This window comes from Channa argus, chromosome 4 (assembly GCF_033026475.1).
Source record: "Channa argus isolate prfri chromosome 4, Channa argus male v1.0, whole genome shotgun sequence".
Classification (NCBI taxonomy): domain Eukaryota; kingdom Metazoa; phylum Chordata; class Actinopteri; order Anabantiformes; family Channidae; genus Channa; species Channa argus.
This window is the reverse complement of record NC_090200.1, coordinates 27,800,614-27,822,113: the sequence shown is the minus strand read 5'-3', so window position 1 is coordinate 27,822,113 and position 21,500 is coordinate 27,800,614. Positions and strand designations below refer to the sequence as shown.

The 21,500-nt window shown below is 39.4% G+C and overlaps 2 protein-coding genes across 3 annotated transcripts; both read right to left on the bottom strand.

Moving 5' to 3' along the window:
* Positions 1–3,054: 3,054 nt before the first annotated feature.
* foxl1 (forkhead box L1) lies at positions 3,055–9,575 on the bottom strand. Its single transcript, XM_067502663.1, has one exon. The coding sequence runs from the start codon at positions 9,390–9,392 to the stop codon at positions 8,229–8,231; it is 1,164 nt and encodes a 387-aa protein (XP_067358764.1). The 5' UTR covers positions 9,393–9,575; the 3' UTR covers positions 3,055–8,228.
* An 8,130-nt stretch (positions 9,576–17,705) lies between these two features.
* acd (ACD shelterin complex subunit and telomerase recruitment factor) lies at positions 17,706–21,474 on the bottom strand. Of its 2 annotated transcripts, none has more exons than XM_067500731.1 (2): positions 21,317–21,474; positions 17,706–20,975 (listed from the first exon to the last, which is right to left on the bottom strand). In XM_067500731.1, the coding sequence occupies exon 2, from the start codon at positions 20,878–20,880 to the stop codon at positions 19,075–19,077; it is 1,806 nt and encodes a 601-aa protein (XP_067356832.1). In that variant the 5' UTR covers positions 20,881–20,975; positions 21,317–21,474; the 3' UTR covers positions 17,706–19,074. The 2 variants fall into 2 exon arrangements, with proteins under 2 accessions (XP_067356832.1, XP_067356831.1); XM_067500730.1 differs by having other exon boundaries at positions 21,214–21,354.
* Positions 21,475–21,500: the final 26 nt, after the last annotated feature.

The window sequence follows — 21,500 nt, the reverse complement described above, 5'->3', positions numbered from 1 at the left end:
AGAAAGCTTTTGGCACATGGAAACAAAAGGCCCAGGATTGTTGAGCAACTAGAATCCTGCATCAGACAAGAATGGGACAACATTCTTCTCCTAAACTCCAGCAACTGGTCTCCTAACTTCCCAGACGTTTACAGACAGTTGTTAGAAGAAGAGGGGATGCTACTCAATGATATGATTTCTACTATCCACTTCAAAATGAGCTAGTTTTGATGAAATGATAAAACATCTCAGTTTCAACATCTGATATGTTGTTTATGTTCTATTGTGAATAAAATATTGGTTGATGAGATTTCCAAATCATTGCATTCTGTTTTTATTTACGATTTACACACCGTCCAAACTTTTTTGAATTGGGGTTGTAAATTTTTCAATCACAAGTAGGTAAAACTAAAGTATATCGCAAAGAAAAAAAAAGTATAATTTATTCTTTTTGGTCTATTTAACATATATTGCTACCTGCTGGACTGCTCTTGTTCTCCTCAGGTTTTCCATATTCAATAACCAGTGCTATTTTTAATTCTTAATGATCCTCTACCCACACTCAATTTCCTGGTGTTTTTATTCACACGATGCACACAAGGATAACAAAAAGTGTGTTTCTCCACACCAAGTCTGTAGAAGCTTATTACTGGAGGGTTGAAGTATTCTTCCCGAAAATATTCCCTCAACTGGTATTTTGATGCTAATGGAGAAGACTGAGAGGACTTCACTCTCAATTCACCCGTATTCAGATAAGTTTATATCTGGTAACACTGAAGGTTGCAGCATATGGTTCACATTGTATTTGTGTATACAAGTATTCACAGATGAGACGATCATTTCAAGCTGGTTTAACACAAACATAAGTTTCCCCACTGCTCTAAAATGTGAGTGTATTCAACGTAGGCTGAAGCTATGAATAAAGACAAAATGAGCTAAATGTCTGCTTACAACTTTGAAAATGTAACATTAACAGTCAAGTTAACAGAACTTGGCAGCACAAGTTCGATCTACTTAAATGCTTTTACATTTCTCAGTTTTAAGAATCCATTTTTTTGTGGAACTCTCAGCTGCAGCTGTTATGTCATTCTGTACCAGATCTGATATAATGACAGCATCTCAGCTGCCATCATTCATTTCAGAGAGTTTGTTAGACTGTTAGTGTTCGGGAGAAGATGTGAATTTCATCTTTGTCGTGTTTTCTATTGTTTTTATTATTTAAACTTGTAATAGAAACAGCAATGACTTAATTTACCATACATTAAAGAACAACCAACACTTCAAAATTCCGTATTTAAACTGTGCAAAACCAGTGGCTTGGTTAGTGTTTGGCCCAAAAACCTCAGGGTTAGGTTTAGGCACTAAGTAGAGATGCTTAGAGTTTGTAAAACGGTTTGCCCTAAAAATCTGTACTTCCTTAAGAATAACAGTGGTCCTTCAGGCTCCCATGTGAATTAACACTGATCTTTCAAGCTCCCATGTGAAAGTCCTGTGAAATTCCCACCCAACCTCCTCAAAACAAATGTTTGAGGGTCTAAGTAATATCTCACTGACCGTCCTACAGTATGATCACAATAGGACAAAACAGGAACATGGCTGCAGGTACAAACAACTTTTACAGGAGTCTCCTAGAGACACAAAACTGTAAAAAGATATCTAGGAGGTCTGCTAATTTTGCTCCTTAAAATTTTCATTTAAAGAGGATTAATAAGCTATTTTTTGTGGTAACTTAATTGTAGTGATGATGAAGTGTGTGAAACTTATATGGTTTATGTTCCAGAATGTGAGTTGAACATGTGCAAAAGACATTCCACAAAAACTAAATATGTCTTAGTCTCCAGTGACTCTGTTTACTCTGTCACATGACTTTTCCATAACTTTCCAGGAATTTCTTTGTACCCTTCCAAATTAGCAACACTTTTGTTTATATGTTTGTCATCAGTCCATGAACATATCTCTGTTTTGCATCCTCACACCCACAAAGTAAACAGTTATACCTCATATTACTAATACATATTGATAATATGTATCACTGCTTTGCACTTCTCTCATAGCAAACTTGGGATGGGTTTAAAAGGACACACGAGACAGCTAAAGAAGAAATGCAGCATGTCCATTATAAAAAAAATAGGTAAAAATAAGGTTTTAAATAAAAATATAATCCTGAAATTGTTATATTGCATAACACTGCCTGTTTAATGAGTTGAGTGAGCTCTCAGCAGTTAATTTATTCAACTTATCTCAACTTAGACTTGAGTCATTTGTACATACATTAAATCTAGACATTCTAAATTGAAATATTTAATTAAAGCTAAACTGAAATAAAAGTAGTTACATTTAGTTATTGAAAAAAGGTAAGTTGACTAAATTCCTGTGATGTTATGAGTGTATGACTCTGAATTTTTAAGGTTTCTCTACTCATTTTCTTTACTTACTTAATTACTTTTGATTGTAAATGAAAGACAGTGCTCATTTGCTCATTTGAATTTGATGTCAGCAACATACAAAAATGATGGAACAGTTGCAACAAAAGACTGGAAAAATTGTGTTACTGCCACCATGAGAAAAAACACGAGTAATTTTTCGTATATCAAGATACTTTTGACATGATACTTTAACATTATAATGACATATTTGCAATATTGTTATGAGATACAATATTTGGTTATCTGATATGTTCTCATTTCTATGAAATATCAATTTATTCTGTTATTATCATCAGCAGTACAGACAAAAAATCGATTGTTGCCTGTTAAAAAATTAACATGATATTATTAAGGCTGAGAAATCATGTGTATTTTGATATAACTTCTCGTTATAACAAAAATAAAAAGTTTTATTTTTTGTTATGGTGGCAGCAATACACTGCTATAAACATCTCACAACTAATGAGGTTAATTTAGTGTAATGAGTTGGTATAAAAAGCGAGGCAAAGCAGCAAACTTGTGTTACCAGGACCAAGTTCATAAGGCAGCATCTGTGAAGCTTTGGGTCACAGATGCTTGCTACTATTAAATTCACAATGAGCACATGTTTATTTTAATAATTAGCAAATTATCACATTCTCTGTTTATTTACATTTTACACAGCGTCCCAACTTTTCTGGAAATAGGGCTTGCATATAACTATGTTTAATAGTCCATGCATCATGCATCAAGGGGGGAATCCACATTAGTACAACACAGTTACACTTCAGGGCCCCCCCCCCCCTGCAGTCAGAGCTTCTCTGACACAGATCAGAACACACTGAACCTCACAGAGTTGAGCTGTATTTAAGGTTTGTTCAATATCCTGACATTTGAAAAGTGCACATGTGTACTGTAGTCTCTCTGTGTGTGTATGTGCTTGTGTTCAGGTTGCAAACAGAATCACTCATGGTCTGGAGGATGTTTTAGGCACATAATAAAATACAGATTTCTGTGCCAGGAAACCTAACTTGATTAGCAGCTAATGTGGCCCGGACCAAACCCATCAATCTTAATCACCGCCCGGCCCTCCCCCAGTGCTGAGTGTGTATTTGGACAAGTGTAGCCAGTTTATGTAGAGAGTGAAAAAATATAATAAACACTTGGATTAGAAGCCCTTTTGAACCAGCAAGCTTTAAACCGTGTGATTTAGTGCTGAGCTGGGACTTGATTGCACATGAAACAGAGGTGATGACACTTCCCTGAGTCCTGACAATATTTCTCTCTCTCTCTCTTTCTCTGGGACGACAGCGGATCTGTCTAAAAGTGAGCCATGACGACGAAAGCTCCTGAACTAATCTGCACTTATCCCCAGTACCTTACACACACTGTACACTTCACTTACACTGTCTTCCATTTTGAAACCGCTAATAAGTGAACCACCAAACAACCAAAACCCAGTAACAACTTAAACCACTAATGAAAGCCGTATGCCTCAGAGACATGGGAGCATCTTGCCAAATAGTGACAACTTGTTTGTAGGACAACACTGGACAGGCCCTGTATGTTGGCACCCCTATGGTGTTGGCTGAGTGGCATTATTCAAAAGAATAGGACCTAAAGATGGCTCCGGTTGCTGTTTGGAGGGTGTTGGAGAATGTTATTAGTATATTATGTGCTGGATGAAAAGTTAGGGGGCCACCCAAGTTATTACAAGTCCTCCCAAAGGGAGCATGAACACATGTCACAGTAATCCATTCAGTGTGGAGACGTCACTGTTGTGATTTCTGAGTGAGTACAATATAACTGTGGTGGTACACGTGTGCTTTAGTTCAATTCAATTCACATTCGTCTGACAGTGTTAGTTTGCAGATGTATATTCTCAATGCAGGACATGATGAAGTGATAAATATTGGCTGATGTACTATTACGAATGATGCAGGTGTCTATCACATAGAAGCTGACAGTCAGAAATTCCGAATTTCATGTCTCATCTTTTGATCCGAAATCCCAAATGTACAGCTGTAAATGTATTTTTATCTTTTACTTATTTTTATAGCAGTTTGATGGGCAAAATGGGATTAAGTTGTGTAATAAAATGATTCCCCATAGGCGGGGAATCATTGTGGGAATACTGATTAAAAGGCTTCAACCAAAACCATCCAACTTTCCTTTAATGTTGGATGGTTGTTGAAGGTGCTGAACATGTCTTTGCAGTTTTCCGCTGCACTTCTTCACCAGCCAGTCTGGAGACCTAATTTAGTTCAAAGTAATATTCCACTGCATTTTTCCTATAAATACTTGTCCATTTTGCTGCGCTCTATGACGGATTACTACAACAGAACAGTGCTTCAGCATGTTGAAAGCTTTTACATTTGATGTTCTAAACACACACACACAGAGTCTGGTGGGTCTTTACATGGGAAGAATCCTCTGTCAAACAGGAAGTGAGTTTTCTGGTTCTGGTTTGTTTGGATTCAATAGAAGAGCGCCTGGGTTAGTTTGAGCAGAGATGTCCACAGTGGCTGAAAATAGAGGATGTGTTAGCACCTTAGAAACGGTGTGATAAAAAATCTTTTTGTCACTTTTTTGATAGGAAAATCTATACATTTTTACGTTATAAGAATTGGCTCTATCCACGTCCTAATAAAGTAAGAACAGCCTGGTGTAAAACAAGCAATGTTCTCTAGTCAGTAAAAATAAATAGCATCATCACTGAGTCACGTGTTCAAACTTGCAATAATTTAGTGGTGATACACAAAACTGCAAAAAACGAAATCAACAAAGTATTTGAAACAGTGTGTTTACTGCTCCATGTCTTGCCTGTGATTAATCTTTTTCTCGAGCACACACCAGGGGTGTATTGTGAAATTTTCAAAAGGGGGAACAGACATTTGGAAAAAGTTGAAAAAGGGGTTACACTCTAATTTAAAGCCAGGTTTTTAGGAAACAATAAACAGCACATTTATAGTGTTTGTTCGGTTTAAGACACGCCAATCATGTTATTTAAATTATCTTTGTGATTGTAAAAAGTACAAAAACACCAAATCAAATGCGGATTTTTAAATTATTATTTTTATTATTATTGTCTCATTTGTTGCCAGCCACATGTTTCAAAAAAGATGAGACAGGGGGCAGCTACATTTTTGTGTAGTTGAATTTTTCAGTTTTCAAATTTGATGTGAAAACTGTAATATTCTATTTCTATTTACAATTACAAATCATTGCATTCTCTGTTATATTTACATTTTTCACAATGACCCAACTTTTTAGTCAATGGGTTTGCATATGATTCATTTTATTTCATTATTTAGTTGCAGATAATGCCATTTAAGCTGAATCTAAGTTTATTTTTTGCAGTATTGCAATACTCTTTCCTTTATTATTTACTTGAAATAAAAAAAATATTTACAATTTCAAATCCTATCGATATATCTAGTAATAAGAATTTGTTTCAGCTAAATCAGTTTAAAGTTATCACATAGTCAAAAACCAGACAGCTTAATGAACACATTAGGACAAGAGTTATGAAAGTGTTAAAACGTTAAATGCCATTAATAAAGTTCAAACTCAAAGATTTATCTTGCTTCTGACTCGCTGTTTTGGAATTCAACCAAAAGGGATTATGACTATCACAAGAAGTATGAGTATTATGATCCAAACCAAACACAGGAATGATTAAAGTGAATGCATTTAAAGAAACTGTCCCTGGTTTTGTCCATAAACCAGATGGACTTAGATGTGTCTAAGTCCATAAGATGTCTCTTAGATGTGTCTAAGTCCTCATCCAGCAGGTTGTGTGTTGAAGCTGTGTGAAATGGAAAGATGTCTGCCCACAGCCCATCACTAACCGTTTGTTTTGTCAGAAAACAAAATGAACTGAGATTATTTCCCTTTTTTGCCCGAGCTACTTTCTCATGAGGATCTTTTACTGTTCAAACACTCCAAGAGACCAGCAGACAGAACTGTTGAATTCATTTTGCGTTTAAAAAAAATTGCTGGAGGAAGAAGGAGCCAGCAGATCCAGGTTGGTCATTGGTACCCAAATGGTTTAACTGCGTTTAACTGACTGAATTTGGAACAAACAAAGTCAGGAGATCGCACATGTTATAGGCCTGGGCTCAAATTGAAGTGAAAATCATACCTATAGATCAAACAGTCATTTTCCTAATCGGTTGCCTATTATTCCAATTACAAACAAGAAATTCAGAGACAGAAGAAAGAGACAGAAAGCATCAAGTTAAACCGCTACTTCTCACATCTTTTCCCCCCACTCTTCACTCACCCCCTCTGCCATTCTTTCCCTTCTGTGGTTCTCATGATGTTTTATTTACACAATCGCCCAAAAGGCTCCTCTCCACAGGAAATGCTTTTGATTGTGAGTTCCTCCACTCAAATGTGGGGAAGTTTATTTATTTCAAAAACATTCCTGATTTGCACTGCGGCCGACCATGCACACTCCCACTTTTTCAAGACAAGCTATAGGCCTATATTTAGACATAGCCACTCTCTGTTTGTAATGATGCTGTCAGCAGAGCTCTATGATTTCATGCAGGTGTGATTCTGCAGCAAGTAGGAGCTCAGGAATGGTGCGTTTAGTGCCATAAGACCTGGATGTTGTAGATTCAGAACGTTTTATGACACATAGCCCAAGTGGAGCATTACATTGGAGAACAGATCTCTGCAAAATAATCTAAATTTATTACAATTATAAAACAGAAAATACAATAAGTGATTGTATGTATTGGGTGTTGCACCCTTTAAAGCACCTCATCTTAATCATCACTGGTGCAGCCATGTGGTTTCCGAAGTGCAGTCAATGTAGTATAAAAAAGGATTGTAGTAAATACACCTGTATGTGAAAGGGCCAGTTACTGGCTGAGATCTACACCATGAAGACAAACGAACACCTTCAATAGGCACAGAATCATATGCATTATTATAAAACCTTCAGTTAGACTATACAGAGTGTTTCTTCAGAGTGGATGTATCAGGTGTCATCCATGTGTTTTTTTTTTTTTTTTACTTTAGTATTCATAATCAATTTGACCTTGGTACAACTGCTACGAAAGAAACATGCTAAACAACTTTGGAGTACTCTTAGCATCTGCTTTGGATAAATCTCTTTTCTTTGGGCTACGGACCAGAATGCTCAACTAGTTTGGTAATCTTCAGTGCTATTAAGTTTTACACTTCAGTACAACAGATAAGCAAATATGCAAATATACATTATTGGTCCCTCTCAACTTTTGATCACAGAAAAAAATGACAGTAAGTAACAACCACAGTCTTTCAACAGTCCTTCCATTTATGGACTTGACTGGCAACTTTGAAGAAATCGTTTTATTACCAAACTAAACTTTATTTTGCACATGACCTTCAAAGCAGATTGGAATGTAGAAACAGCTTTTGGTTACATCATCCAGTACTAAACTTCATATATCACCAGGGTTTAAAGATAATAACTGCCTGCACTGAGCCCAGTTAACTCAATCAAAATTCTTCTTTGAATGAAGCAAACATTCTGTATGAGCATCCCCTAAAACCTCACACACAACGACAAATACAATATATAAGTTGAGCTTTTTGTTGAATGAAGCATTAAACTGCACAGCCACTGAGGAACAGTTTGGAATAATTTGGCGAGAAGAACCCGAAAATTACGCATGCGTAAAGAGGAAGGTAGAATTCTCCCTGTTGCCCTCAGGCCTTGCCTGTAAAGTTCTGGATATAATAAAGATGCAGAGATTGTGAAAAAGCAGAACAGCAGTCTCATTGCAGCTAGTCATTTAAGGCTAATTTCAGACTTGATCCTTTTACGCATAAAAGTAAAACTTGTTTAACTCATTTAAAATGCAGTACTTTCTCAGGGTAGGTGAGTGACAGATAAGAGCAAAGGGGGAATCCCATCTGGTACAAGTGATGCGGACGAGCACCGAGGACCACAGATGAACTGACAGCTGGACTCTGGAGTTCTGCACATGTCTCCGCTGGCAGACCGAAGATGTTGTTGCGCATTCCGTCTTCACTTTTTGATAAGATGCTCTCGATGCTAAAACATTTCGATTTATCCCTGCTAGGAACGTTTTCTTTGGGCCTGTCCTGTGCAAGTTCAGCTAAGTTAGTGTTTCCTGTGCAGCGGACGGCGCACAGCGGACCTCTCTCTCTTTCTGACCGTTTCTCCTCTGGTTCCCTGCGGAGCAGCGTACCTGCGAAATGAGCACCTTCTGTCCACGGCGGAGTGTGTCTCAGAAGGGGACACTGGTCAGGCTGCGGAGCGTCAAGCCTCCCGCCTATTGGTGTGACGGCGTCTTGGTTTGGGGACACTTTAAGTCTCTGCATTGGGGGATTTTGCGGCTCCTCCACATGGTTAAACTCAACAAGAACGGGTTTCGTTTCTGGCTGTGTTTCTTCTCCCGTCGCATCCTGTCTTAATGGCACCTCTGCAATCTCCGAGCCAGCCTGATGTTTCAAAGAGGTTGGTGGATCCCTTGATGGCCCTTGGCCCTTGGTGCGCTTGTGTCCAGCGGCTTTGGAGTCCAGAGCCTCTTGGTGACTCTTTACCTTTCTCTTCCTCCGGCGGTAGTTGCCGTTCTCAAACATATCCAGACACTTGGTGTCCAGCGTCCAGTAGCTGCCTTTGCCGGGCCGGCCTTTCTCTCTCGGGACCTTGATAAAGCAGTCATTCAGTGAGAGGTTGTGGCGGATGGAGTTCTGCCAGCCCTGCTTGTTGTCATGATAAAAGGGGAACCGGTCCATGATGAATTGATAGATGCCGCTGAGAGTGGCGCGTTGCTCCGGTGCGCTCTTGATGGCCATGGCGATGAGAGCGATGTAGCTGTACGGAGGCTTCTGCGGAGGCTCCTGTCGGGCCGGCACGAAGCTCAACGCGGTGGGCACAACCCCTCCTGTGTCTCCTCCGTACAAGTAAATCAGCGGAGGGGCGGAGAGGCTCAAAGCAGAGGATGGCAGTCCGAGCGACGGCAGGCGGCCGTGGTAAAGAGTCATGACGCCGGGGAAGCAGAGTTGTGTCCCGCGGAAAGCTGAGCCTGCTCCCAGAGCTCCTTTCCTCCACTGACTGACTCTCCGGCCTCATGAGGGCCCCAGAAAAATGTTAATAATTGTTGTACGTTTGCCGTGTTATGTTGACTTTGCACTGGGAAATAAATTGTCCATCATAAACAGTCAGCGGTGTTCTCAGCCCACCCACATTAATTAAAATTTCATTGCGCTGAAACTCCCTGCTGCCCCCCCTCCCTCTGCCCAACAACCAATGAGGTGCCGGGTTGTTCCCTCATATGTTTATAGAATTAGTCGCTTGATAAGTCTGCCCACCCAGGTTGAATCAAGCTGTGTTTATTTGGAAAAATTTCCGGGCACCCAATACATAAACGCACTGATGTGCTGTTTGAAATATCACGTCCACCCCTGATGCTGAGAGTTGCTCACACAGAGAGAACAAGCAAACATTGCCGAGTCCTTTCTGGGAGTTGCTGTGGGTTCACTCAAATGAAAACAAAGCGGAGGCTATAAAAGGCAAAAACACTAAAACTGCCTCTTTTGTCTTGGGTCAGGTCCTCATCCTTCCGCCATGCCAACACCATTTATCATCATCATTATTATTTTTATTAGTCTAAAAATAGTGTATAAAAGTGAAAAGTCTTTTGATAACTATAATCTAAAAATCTGGTTATGAGTCCTACAGTTAGACGTCTTCGCGACCATGGCTTGTCATTGAATGAAAAAATAAATAAAGGGAAAAGATGACAAACATATTGAAACGATAGGTACAGTTTTACTTACAGTTTGTTATGATTGCTATGTCTTTTTTATACGTTTTAATATTTTTGAAATATTCTACTCATCTTTCAATAAAGCTCGGAAATCTGTGATTATTTAAAAGCAATACAGCTTAATAAAGTGGGAAAAAGCTGTGAGCTGTGACTAAATATAATGAAATTGGGAAATGTTTCAGGCAGAATATTTCAGTTATACTTAACATTAACAACTCATTAACACTGTATTTTTTTTGTATTTGATCACTGTTTAAATCAAATTCCTGTCTTAACTCATAAGGTGTGAGGTCATAATAATGCAACAGTGTCTGGTGAAATTAATTGGAAGCAAAAAATGCATTGTATTTACTATATATGTTTACCATCTAATTAATTACTGGCATTTTAAACAAATATTTTCCAATTAGTTTTCTTAACAGCTCTAACACACTTTGCCTCCCCCTGCCACAAATAAAAAAATCCTCTCTAGCTTAGCAAATTTCACAAAGGACACTATTAATCTTATCAACTGACACAAGGCTGGTCAATTTATATGGCTAAATACAATCAGCACTATATGTAGGACAAGAGATTTGGTCAAGTTTGTTAGTTGGTGTTGTCCTTTACACATGTAGTCCACTAACTATACAATGTTGGACATTTAATGATGAAATTTTTTGCAAAGCAAATTATTCTCACCTTGAAAATGTCTTTTATATCTCAGTGCCATGTACAGTAGGTACACTGTAACACGAAGCCTCTGTTTCGTTTTTTTAATTAAGTGGGACTTAAGGTAGAATTAAATAAAGTTTCCAAGTCCATTTTATTAAGTTTCCAGGACTTAAATTGTATATTACATTCACGAATGTCGAAATTTGACTGTACATGACACAAAATAAGTTCCTGTAACTACCAACATTTTTATTTTAACACAACTCATAAAAGTAGGTTTTTAAATTAAGTGTATTTAAACTAGTAAGTTAGGATTTTTATCTTGGAAACAAGTTAATTAAGTGGTGGTAACACGTCCCCTGAATTAAGTTTTTTGTGTGCACTTTGCATTTACTGTTTTTGTGTTTTATACTTGATTGGTAAAGGGACCAATATAAAAGATACATTTCACCATCCAGCCATCCATTAGCCACCCAAGCATATGCAGCTGTCATTAGGCGAGACACTGGACACACTGTGGACAGGCCTCCAGTCAATCAGAGAGCTGAGACATATAGACAGAGACAACGACTAACACCAATAAGCAACTTTTAGAGTTAAGGAGTCAGCAATTTTTCAGCACCTAAGGCAAACGTACATGGGGTCTTCTCCTGGTGCCTTATTCTCACCCATTTAACGTTAACTGGGAATCTCATTCATATTTGGGAGATTGTTGATGGGCATGGTTTAAGCATTTACCTTGATTTGTCCTCTGTTCCCACATAAACTGTTCACTGTATGATAAATGAGGTGCCTTGAGTGCATTTTGTCAGTTATTGTACAGACGGCTTAAGTATAAAAACACTGTCGTACATTTCTGACCAGAGGGCCGTAGTTCGAAAGTGCGAAACTTGACAGGATCATATTATTTGGTAGGTGTCTTAAATAACTGGAGTTAAGGGAGCTTGAGAAAATAACTAATGGAAGTGATCACAGATGCCTTGCAATAAATACCAGCTGGGTAAACATTCTACAGTAGTAGCTAAGTAGCTAGTACCTAATACAGCTCAGTTGAACTCATATCATCAGTTCTCACCCTGCAGAATAATACTCCATTTGACACTGGGTGCATTTCCACAAGAAAGCTCATGGTACTTTTAGTCCTGGAAACTTCCCTGAGGTAAAACTCACTTTGAGGGAATTAATAATTTCTATTTCCACAGCAGGGCCAAAGCTCCAGAAAGACGAACCCAATTTGGCCCACTGATGTCTCAAAAACACAACAGTTGGTCACTTTTGATGTGTGCAGCAGTTTTTTTATTTTTTAATGCTGTGCAGTATTTGACTATTCAATGACACTCAGCTCTGCAGGACCTGTCCCAATCCTGGACCTTCCCCAAACGAGAATAATTTGTGCGTGTAGAAATACCACCTCAAACTTCACTTAGTTGCAGCTACACTGTAAAGGACGGCTATTAATTTACAGCAGGATCTCAGTAATAACCTGGTATATTTAAATACAGCATTTTACAGAGTGGTTTGCAGGGCTGTCTCACAGCTACAGAGTGTTTCTGTGTAGAGTTAGCATGTTCTCCCCGTGCTCCCCTCCAGGAACTCCAGTTTCCTCCCACAGTCCAAAGACATGCATTTTAGGTTCATTGTTACCTTACAAATTATCTGGTAGGTAGCAAGTTTATTTAATTAGTAAATTAGTGCAAAGTCTATCAGTGATTCTTCCAATTTTTTTGTAATTGTATTATGTTCATCTCGTGATAGAAGAATTCAGCAATTAGCTAGAACATCATGTATTATTACCTATTCCACAAACAACACAAGGAGCTCAATTTAATTCTAAATTAATGTGTGGGAACATGTTTCTTGCCAGTGAATTTATGAATCATAGTCGTAATGTGATGATGTAAAATTTTTGCAGTCTATGGAAGTAACAGATGAAGTAACATTAGACTTACACAAGATTTTAGGCTCAAAATCAAGTAAAAACACATGGTTCAGAGAAACACGTACAAACACCTTGATTTTTCAGGCGCTTTGTTGGAATGTTGTTTTTTTTTGTCCTTTCGCCACAGCGGATCATTGTCCACATGTTGATTTCCCACCGTTCTTACGGCGGATGTCCTTCCTGACGCAACCCTCCCCAATTTTTTGGGGAGGTGGACCGGCGCTGCACAGCTAGGGATGGGAATGGGCTGTTGGGGGCTCAGTGTTTTGCCCAGGGACACTTCGACATGTAGCCGGGACCGGGGATCAAACCTCTGATGCTCTGGTCAGTGGATGACTGCCTTTACCAACTGAGCTACAGCTTTGTTGGAATAAATGCTGAAAAAAAAGCTGGAGGGGGCAACATCTTATCCCAGAAAACTTATTTAATCCACATGTATCAACTCCGCTGACGAGATTCACTGTGAGCTTTCTTAGTCCCAATAAACACCAGCTTGTCTCATTCCTCTAATTCATTCTCCCTCTAAGTCTCAACCTCCTCCCTTCCTCTGTCTCTCCCTGACCGTCCTTAGAGTGTAAAAAGTCGACATTTTCATATTTTCTCAATGTGATATACTATTTTATTTTCTCAGACATTCTTTTACATATCACATCTCTGATTCTCACTTTTTACGATTGTCTCTGTGTTATTAGTGTCCCAATTTTGAAATGACCCAACAGTTTAAATGTTCCAAACTGGGAGGTTTTGGCTGGCTGAAAACTTGGGTTATTTTCTTTTTGGTGCTGTTATGTTCATAATCCACAGTATAAAAAGAGCACATAAGGGGAAGACAAGATTTTTTTAAGTGAGAGGTTAACGTAAGAGTTATTTTGGAACTCGTATCTCTTTCTTGCTCTGTCTCTATACCTACCTATCCTCCTACCAACCAAGCAACCAACCATCCAGAGGCTTACTAAGGCTGGATTTTACTTGACTTACTTAATTGCAGTAATTGTATACATACATTTTATGAATTGTCCACAATCACCATGCAGAAATTAACCAAGACGGAATCTTCTTGACTCACATTTGGTCAGTCTCCAGAATTTTATCTGTGCCATAAACCTCAGTTGTTGTACACAAACAATTGAAGACACGTCAGCCACACATACAGATCCACTTAATCCCAAAAATGTGTGATCTTTGTAATTTTATGAAACATTGTGCCACATGTTCTGAATCAGCATTTCCTTGTTCAGTGGCTGGTCAACTGCACATGTGCAACATCTTCAGTGGAATCATGGTGACTCACATCAGTTTGGACAATATTTGTAATGATCAGGATTTTGAAGAGGAACAGTATAGAACAGGGTCTTGAGGACTGAAGCCCTGCTTGTATCCAAATAATCAGCAGTGGATAGTGCAGGGAATGTTGGAAAACAAGCAGGGCTGCAGTCTTCGAAACCTAGAGTTAAACACACCTGGTATGGAGGAACTAAACATGAATGTCCATCAAAAAGTTCCTGGTACTTTTAGTCCAGGAAACTTTTTTCCCCTTTTTAGGGGAATGGAATTCTGGCCTGGGCACAATTTAATTTCCTCTGGGGGAAAAGTAGGTGGAAAAACTAAGTTACTCAAAAAGTCCCTGGTCCCTGGCAAAAGTTCCTGGTGGAAATAGATTAATCAACAGCTTGTCCCTTCAGGGGTCACAACAGCAGATCATGTAACACACATTCACATGAATTTTTACACCAAATGCCCTTCCTGCGACAACGCTCACATTCTGGCTGGGCTTGGGACCAGCACCACGGTAGCCCTTGGTGGCTGGGTGGGGCCACACCTGGTGGGGTGGGATTCAAACCCACAGCCTTCTGTATCTCATGTTCTACCACTGAGTCACCAGGCCTGCTCCTCTAGTGGAAATAGATTAGCAGCACAAGATTTGAAGGTTAAAACAAAAAAGTGAGATCAGTTTCATGAAGGTCAGGAAGGTTCTAGGGCTGAAGTGATGAGTCAAACAACAGAAAATGAACTTGTTTATCATTGTTACTTGTTTGACTTGCTCAGCCAGCTAAATTGCCAAACATCTGCCAGATTATGTTCCTTTTGTCTATATTATTTCAAGTCAAAGATGGATGAACAGCCCTAAATCAATTACTAGAGGGAATTTAAGGCCTGGATAGTCACCAGAATCAACACAAATCTGTAAGGTACTAGGAAACTGCTATACCGTAACTGCAAAGCTGAACAAAATGTGTTTTAATTGTCCTTTGAGAAGCTGCAGCCACTCAAGTCTGTATTGCCTTACAAGGACAACATAGACAGTGTATTATTTGTAGATGTGAGCATGATGCTTTATATTACGTATGTATTTTCCTGTTTATGGGTCAAAGGAGGATTATAACAACTTTACAAGTGCGCACAGCTGGCTCCTGCTTACATTAGGGCTTTGGAACTTTGAGTACATAAACTTAGAGGTTGGTCTTTTTCTCTGTTTCTCCCTCAGCAGACGGTGATTCATTAGCAAATAAAACTAAAATAACATGCAAGAATGAGACATGAACAGCCACAGCAGGCAGGGTTTGACCTGCTTCAGAGCTAGAAAAATGTCTCCATCCATTCTGCACTGGACATTCATAGAGTCTATAACGTGAACAGTTGGGGTTTTTAAGAAGGATATTAAGCACTCAACCAACAGCCTTTGGGATGAGAGTTGAGCTGTAGTAGTTTCCAACTTTTAGGAGCATTCATTCACCAAAACTCCATCCTGTACAAGCATCTCTACATCTGAATATCCCATGTCGAATGTGAAAAATTATTCATCGCAGTACCATCTACAGATTACCAGATAATTATTTCAGACCAGCTATCTGATCTGATATTCCAAACATGGCTTTCTCAAAAAAGCCTAATCTTGAATTAGGCTTCAGTGTTTCCTGCCTGAAGGGCAAAGAGCTCATCTATTTTACTTTATTTGACTTACACAGATGGCAAAGAGAAACGTTGAGGATTGGATCTTTTTCTTCCTTTGTCGTCTTTAGAATCGAATTTTTAAATCTAGAATTTTGAAGATCCAGGCCCAGTGGCAAGTAATTACTAAGAACGACGACCCCGTGGTTTTGTCTGACTAGACACAAACTCGACACAGTTCATCCAGGAGTGTAAGTGCTTGTGAAATGCAAGATGCTTCCTCCTGCCTGAAATATTGCCTTACAGGAATGGAACAGACATTACGTAATGCTGACCTTAACCTTTGACCATTAAAATCTATTCTGTTCATCCTTGAGTCCAAGTTGAAATTTGTGCCAAGTTTGACAAAATGCCAACAATCATGTTCACAAGAATGTGAGGTCATAGCAACTTTTGGCCACCAAAAGCACTTGAACCAAATTTGGAGAAATTGGCTTAAGATATGTTCACTAGGATTGGACAGACAGGCAGGACAGATGTGAGGTCATAGGGACTTTGATCTTAAACCTTTAAACACTAAAAGTTCATCCTTGAGTCCAGCTGGACACTTGTGCCAATTTTGGAGACATTTTCTCTAGACGTCCCTAAAATATCAGATTCAATTTAAGGCAATTAGTTAGTATGGTTTTATAAATAAATTAGAGTGCTGGTCAAGTGACTACCACTCAGACATTCAAAATTATTTGGAAAACAATACACACTACTTAAAATTATTATATTGTTTAAAATAATAATTCAAAGTACCCAATACCAAGTTACGAGTACAAGTATATTTTATACTGTACACTGTTTTTAGTTGTGTAGTTAAGTGTACTACACTTAATATGCCAGAGTAAGTAGAAATACAATTCCTGTTCTAGTTTACTTGTTTTGTTTTTGTTGTCGTTGTTGGTTTTTCAAGGCAATCGGTTTGCAACTTTTTTTTTAAGAAGTGTGGACTAATTGTCCAACTCTGCACACACATGATTCTACACAGTAAAGCTCAACGCTTGATCAACAAATAGAAAGCTGACAGGTGTGTTTAGTGAGGCTCATTCCTAATTTACACCAAGTCATAGGCTCTTTGCTGCTCTAGCAAACCAACACAGAAACAAACACACATTCTAACCAGTTGAGCTTATGTCAGTTTCTTAGCGACAGATATTGATGCCTGATGGTGGTTAAACAGACAATTAGACTTGTGGGGATAAATGATCTGTAGATAAAACTTGACCCACTAATATAAAACTAATTTTTTGTCCAAACAAAAGTGAGACGTTTAAGTGCACACGTCTATTATGAGATTGAGATTAAAGGTCATTTAGTGCTTGAACCTAACTTTATACCTTCCCATGCAAAATCACAACTGTGGTATTTGGTGACACCTTCTGGACAAATAGAAAATGACTTGACTGACCACTCTCACATGACACTGCCTGCTCTGGTTTGAGAGTAGGATGGAGAAAACTGTTCCGCTTCTGACAGTTTCTGTTTAAAGTTTGTTTAAAGATTGTCAGTGGTCATAGTACAAGCTCTGTTGAATAAAACAATAAAAAGCTCTTAAAAAAATTCTGATGAAATGTCTCATCACATAACCCATATAAATGGATCATCAAGCATCGGTGTGCCACTTTTCTTTTAGCAGCATAAACACTGTGACAGTTTTCTAGTGCAATACTACTTGTTTTTCACTAACATTTATCATTACAATAATATGACAGCACAACCTTCTGAAAACCAGTGGTGGAAGATGTACTTGGATTATTAAAGTAAAAGTAACAATACTGCAGTGCAGTGACAATATTTTGTTTCAAAAATCTTGAGTTTAAAACATAAGTAAAAGTACACATAAGCTGAAAAATACTAAAAGTACTTTTTATGCTGAATGGCTCATTTCACATAGTGAATATGACATTAGTGGCTTAGAAATATTGAGACTTTATTGTGTTCCATGCTTCATTGTTTCAGCTGGTGACAACGCAGCTGATTTTAAAGACCTTCTACTCTGTTCAGTCGTCATGTGCCAAGTTTGTATTACTTTTGTGAAGGTGGTTTGTGAAGTTCAAAACAATAAATCCAAAAATACACCATTAAAGTCTATGATTATGTTGCTACACCTGTGGTTCCTAAATAATCTACATACGAAACACCAGTATATGCAATAAGATAAAAAAAGGCAAGCTTGGTAAAAAGCTGTTATATTAGACATACAATATAAATCTTTATTGACATGTGTCATGGCAAATGTGCCTTTATTAAATGCCTTTAGGAAGTTTGCTATATGCCACTGAAACAGCAAACCTTCTATTTAGGCCAACATAGGACTTTTGACTGTGTAACAAGTTTCATTTTCAGCACAATTTCTTCACATTTACTCAGGGCTTTAGAAACCTTTGTTTTTCTTCATCACTTGTGAGACAGTAGCTGCCTACCTCCCGACCACATGTCAAGTGTCTCTGTGCAAGGCACTAAACCCCCAACAGCCCATCACCATCCCCAGCGTCGGTCCCAAGCCCAGTAGAAATTGGGGAGGTTTCATCAGGAAGGCTTTTGGTGTAAAAACTGTGCCAAATCAACATGTGTGGTGCAGCTTTGGATAAGCAGCTGGTTTTTCATATAGGACCATAACAGGACAGCTCTAATTTCTAATTACAGTCTAATTTCATTTTGATGCATATTGCGCATTTTCTGTTAATCCAATAAACCTCATTTCACTATTGAAATAATACTGTGTCCTTCAGTTATTTGATGGATCAAAATGAAATTGCTGATCCAAATACCCAAATATTTATGAATGAAAATCATGGACATTGTCAGGGGGGCTGCACACAACTGTAAATGGTAAGTGATCTGCACTTATAAAGCTTTCTACCTATCGGCACCCAAAGTGCTTTACACTACTTCTTATTCACCCATTCACACTGATAATCACACACACACACTCATACACTGATGGGGGAGCTGCTATGCAGCTGGCCAACACTCACTGGGGGCAACTAAGTTGGGGTTCAGTGTCTTGCTGTTGGAGGAGGAGCCGGAGCAGATCGGTGAATAACCGCTCTACCTTCCTGCGCCACAGTTGCCCCTGAGCATTTCTGTGAACATACATCTGCTGTGTTTTTGACTTTAATTTGTTTTAAAAGACAATCACTGGATGGTATTACAGTTAACAAGTTCAAACATCTTTTTATTACTAAATTAAAAAATATTTTTTGTTTGTTTTTAAGACATACCAAACAAAATAGATTCAACTACAGCGAACAGATCTGCACACCTACCACTATTTAACACTTTTTACTGTGGTCTTATACTGAGTTATTTAAAAATCTTAAACCAATAATTTAAACAAGAGACTTTCAACAATTTGAAACTAAAGTCAAGTGACCTTGTTTCTGTCAGGCGAAGTTTGACTGAAGGTTACTGTGCTGTGACAACTGTTGGTCTGCTTTTGAACAATAAGATAATTGAGGGCCCACTTCAACAAGGTGTTATCAACTTTGAATCGACTGAAATCTTGAAGATTCTGTCCAGACACTTGGTAAATAAAAGAGAAGGACTTCCCATCACTGTGGAGTGTAGACGTCTTTCTCGAGACTTTCCCTTCAGTTTGACCCTGTTTATGGCTGATGCCTTCCTCAGCCCCAGAGCCTACCGCAGTGTCAAAGAGCCAAGATGGAGGGCTCCTGCTGACCTGATCTTCCTCCTGCCCAGTGGTGGCATTTGTTTCTGGTGTAGGCTCACTTCGCTTTCTCTTTGCCTTTCTGTGTTTTCTTTCCAATATCTCCTCTGTGTCCTTTTCCAAAATCTGGCTTTCTTGCTCCAAAGTTGGAAGATTTTGTTGTGATGTGTTGGTGTTTTGTCTGTCTGTGGGGGTTGACAGGTTTGACCGCTCTAGTGGATAAGCAGCAGATGGGCTAGTTGAGTGCGGTGGTTTCTGGTATGGTGTGAAGTAACTGTTCTCTCCTTTGCTGTGCTCTGATGTATGCTGGGACTCCTTTGAGCTGTGGACAGGAAGTTGCGTGCTGGTTAGGATCTGAGTATGATCCAGCTTGGATCTATTAGGAGTCGGCTGGTGAAAAGAGTGAGTCGGTGTTACTTCTGGGGATGCCTCAGAGGATGAGGAGGTGCCACATGGTGGAGAAAAAATGTCCCAAGGGTTGCATAAAGGCGTGATGTTACTGTCAAGCATCCTTGGGATCATGTCATCCTGAAGCATGCAGTCCTCTACAAGAGGATCAGAGTTCTCTTTGGTGCCACAATGTCTCTGTGCAACTGCTGGCATGGCTATTCGCCACTGTGCATCATCAACCGAAGACTGTGCAGCGTCTGAATGTTGCAAGTCTCTCTTTCTGTCTTCAGAGGCAGCTGCCAGCCCATTCTCTGTCCTGCTTCCAACACTCGGTGGTGTGTGTAGCTGCTCAGCATCTAACTCTGGAATGAAAAGGCACTTTATGGGGACACTGAAACACTCCTCATCTTTATATCTGACCCTGTCGACATCCCATCTCGTGGCAGTGAATGCATCAGTCAGCACTGAGGTGAACTTGGAAGTGGAGGGCTGCAGCGGGCTCACAGCCTGGTCGCTCCCAACCATCAGCCTCTCACGAACATCCTCTAAGACACCCTGCAGACAATCATGCTGCCACTCCCCGAGCAGCTCAGACAGATCTAACCCAGCACACTGGCTCTTCTGAGACTCCTGTGTCTCAACGCCCAGCAGGGCCTTCCACATCTTGAAGATCTTCAGCCTGATTGATGGCAGTGTTGTGCACTCAGGGGTGCTGTCTTTAACTGGACCAGCTGCAGTGGTAGCCAGCTCTCCAACTAACAAAAAGAATCTGCATTTAGTCTGCTCGGGAGCCATGTGAAACTGCACCCGGTAGTCCTGCATGCACACGGTTGTGTTGACCAAGCTGCTGAAACACTCACGGTCCTCCTGTTCCTGAAGATGCTCCCAGGCTGATGCAGTGAGGATAGCGGGGATCTGAAGCACCCCGTCGGACAGGAAAAGGAGCCCTGTGGGACCCTCAGAGCCGTGAGCCTGGGACTGAGATATCTGACCCACACCAATGACATGAGCCTTCAGCCGCCCGGTGCTACTGCTGTTGCCCTCCTGGCAGTCATAGTTCAGAATCAGCTGCTCGATCCATGGAAACAGTTTGCTTCGAGAGGGCCGAGGCATGTTTGTAGTTTCAAACTGTACGTCTTCAATTATGTTCCGTCAGGCAAACGTTTACAACGCTCAGTGGTTCCTCCATCAGAACATCGTCATCGAATCTAGAAACAACAGACATATCAATTATTAGCCGTTATGCATTTCTTTTGTTTTTATTTTTGCTGCTATAACATGGACATGCTAAACATTTTCACTACGCAGTTTTACATAGTACAACGTCTCTCTTTGATAACGTTAGTATACGCTATCGTAATAATACCCAACCTTAATCCACACAAGTTATGTTAGTGACCGTTATTATCTTTTGTAATCAAAATACACGGAAATGTATCAACTCACACGTGCACGTGTCAATATAGCGATTAATAAGGTCAAATAGTTCTACAAATTCATACTACGTTTTAAATGTGTATTGTTTTTGATTAAATCAATATGTATCTACCGGAAATACAAAATGGTAGGATTCTGTTCATAGTGACGGTTTGGTTGTTCCTCGTTCCGCTTCGTCTTGATTTATCACTTTCTATTTTCATTTCAAAATGCTGACAATGAAATTTGACGATGCTATATTTTTCTTATGTTGCAACGATAAATTATACAAAACGTTTACAAAAATGTAATTCACA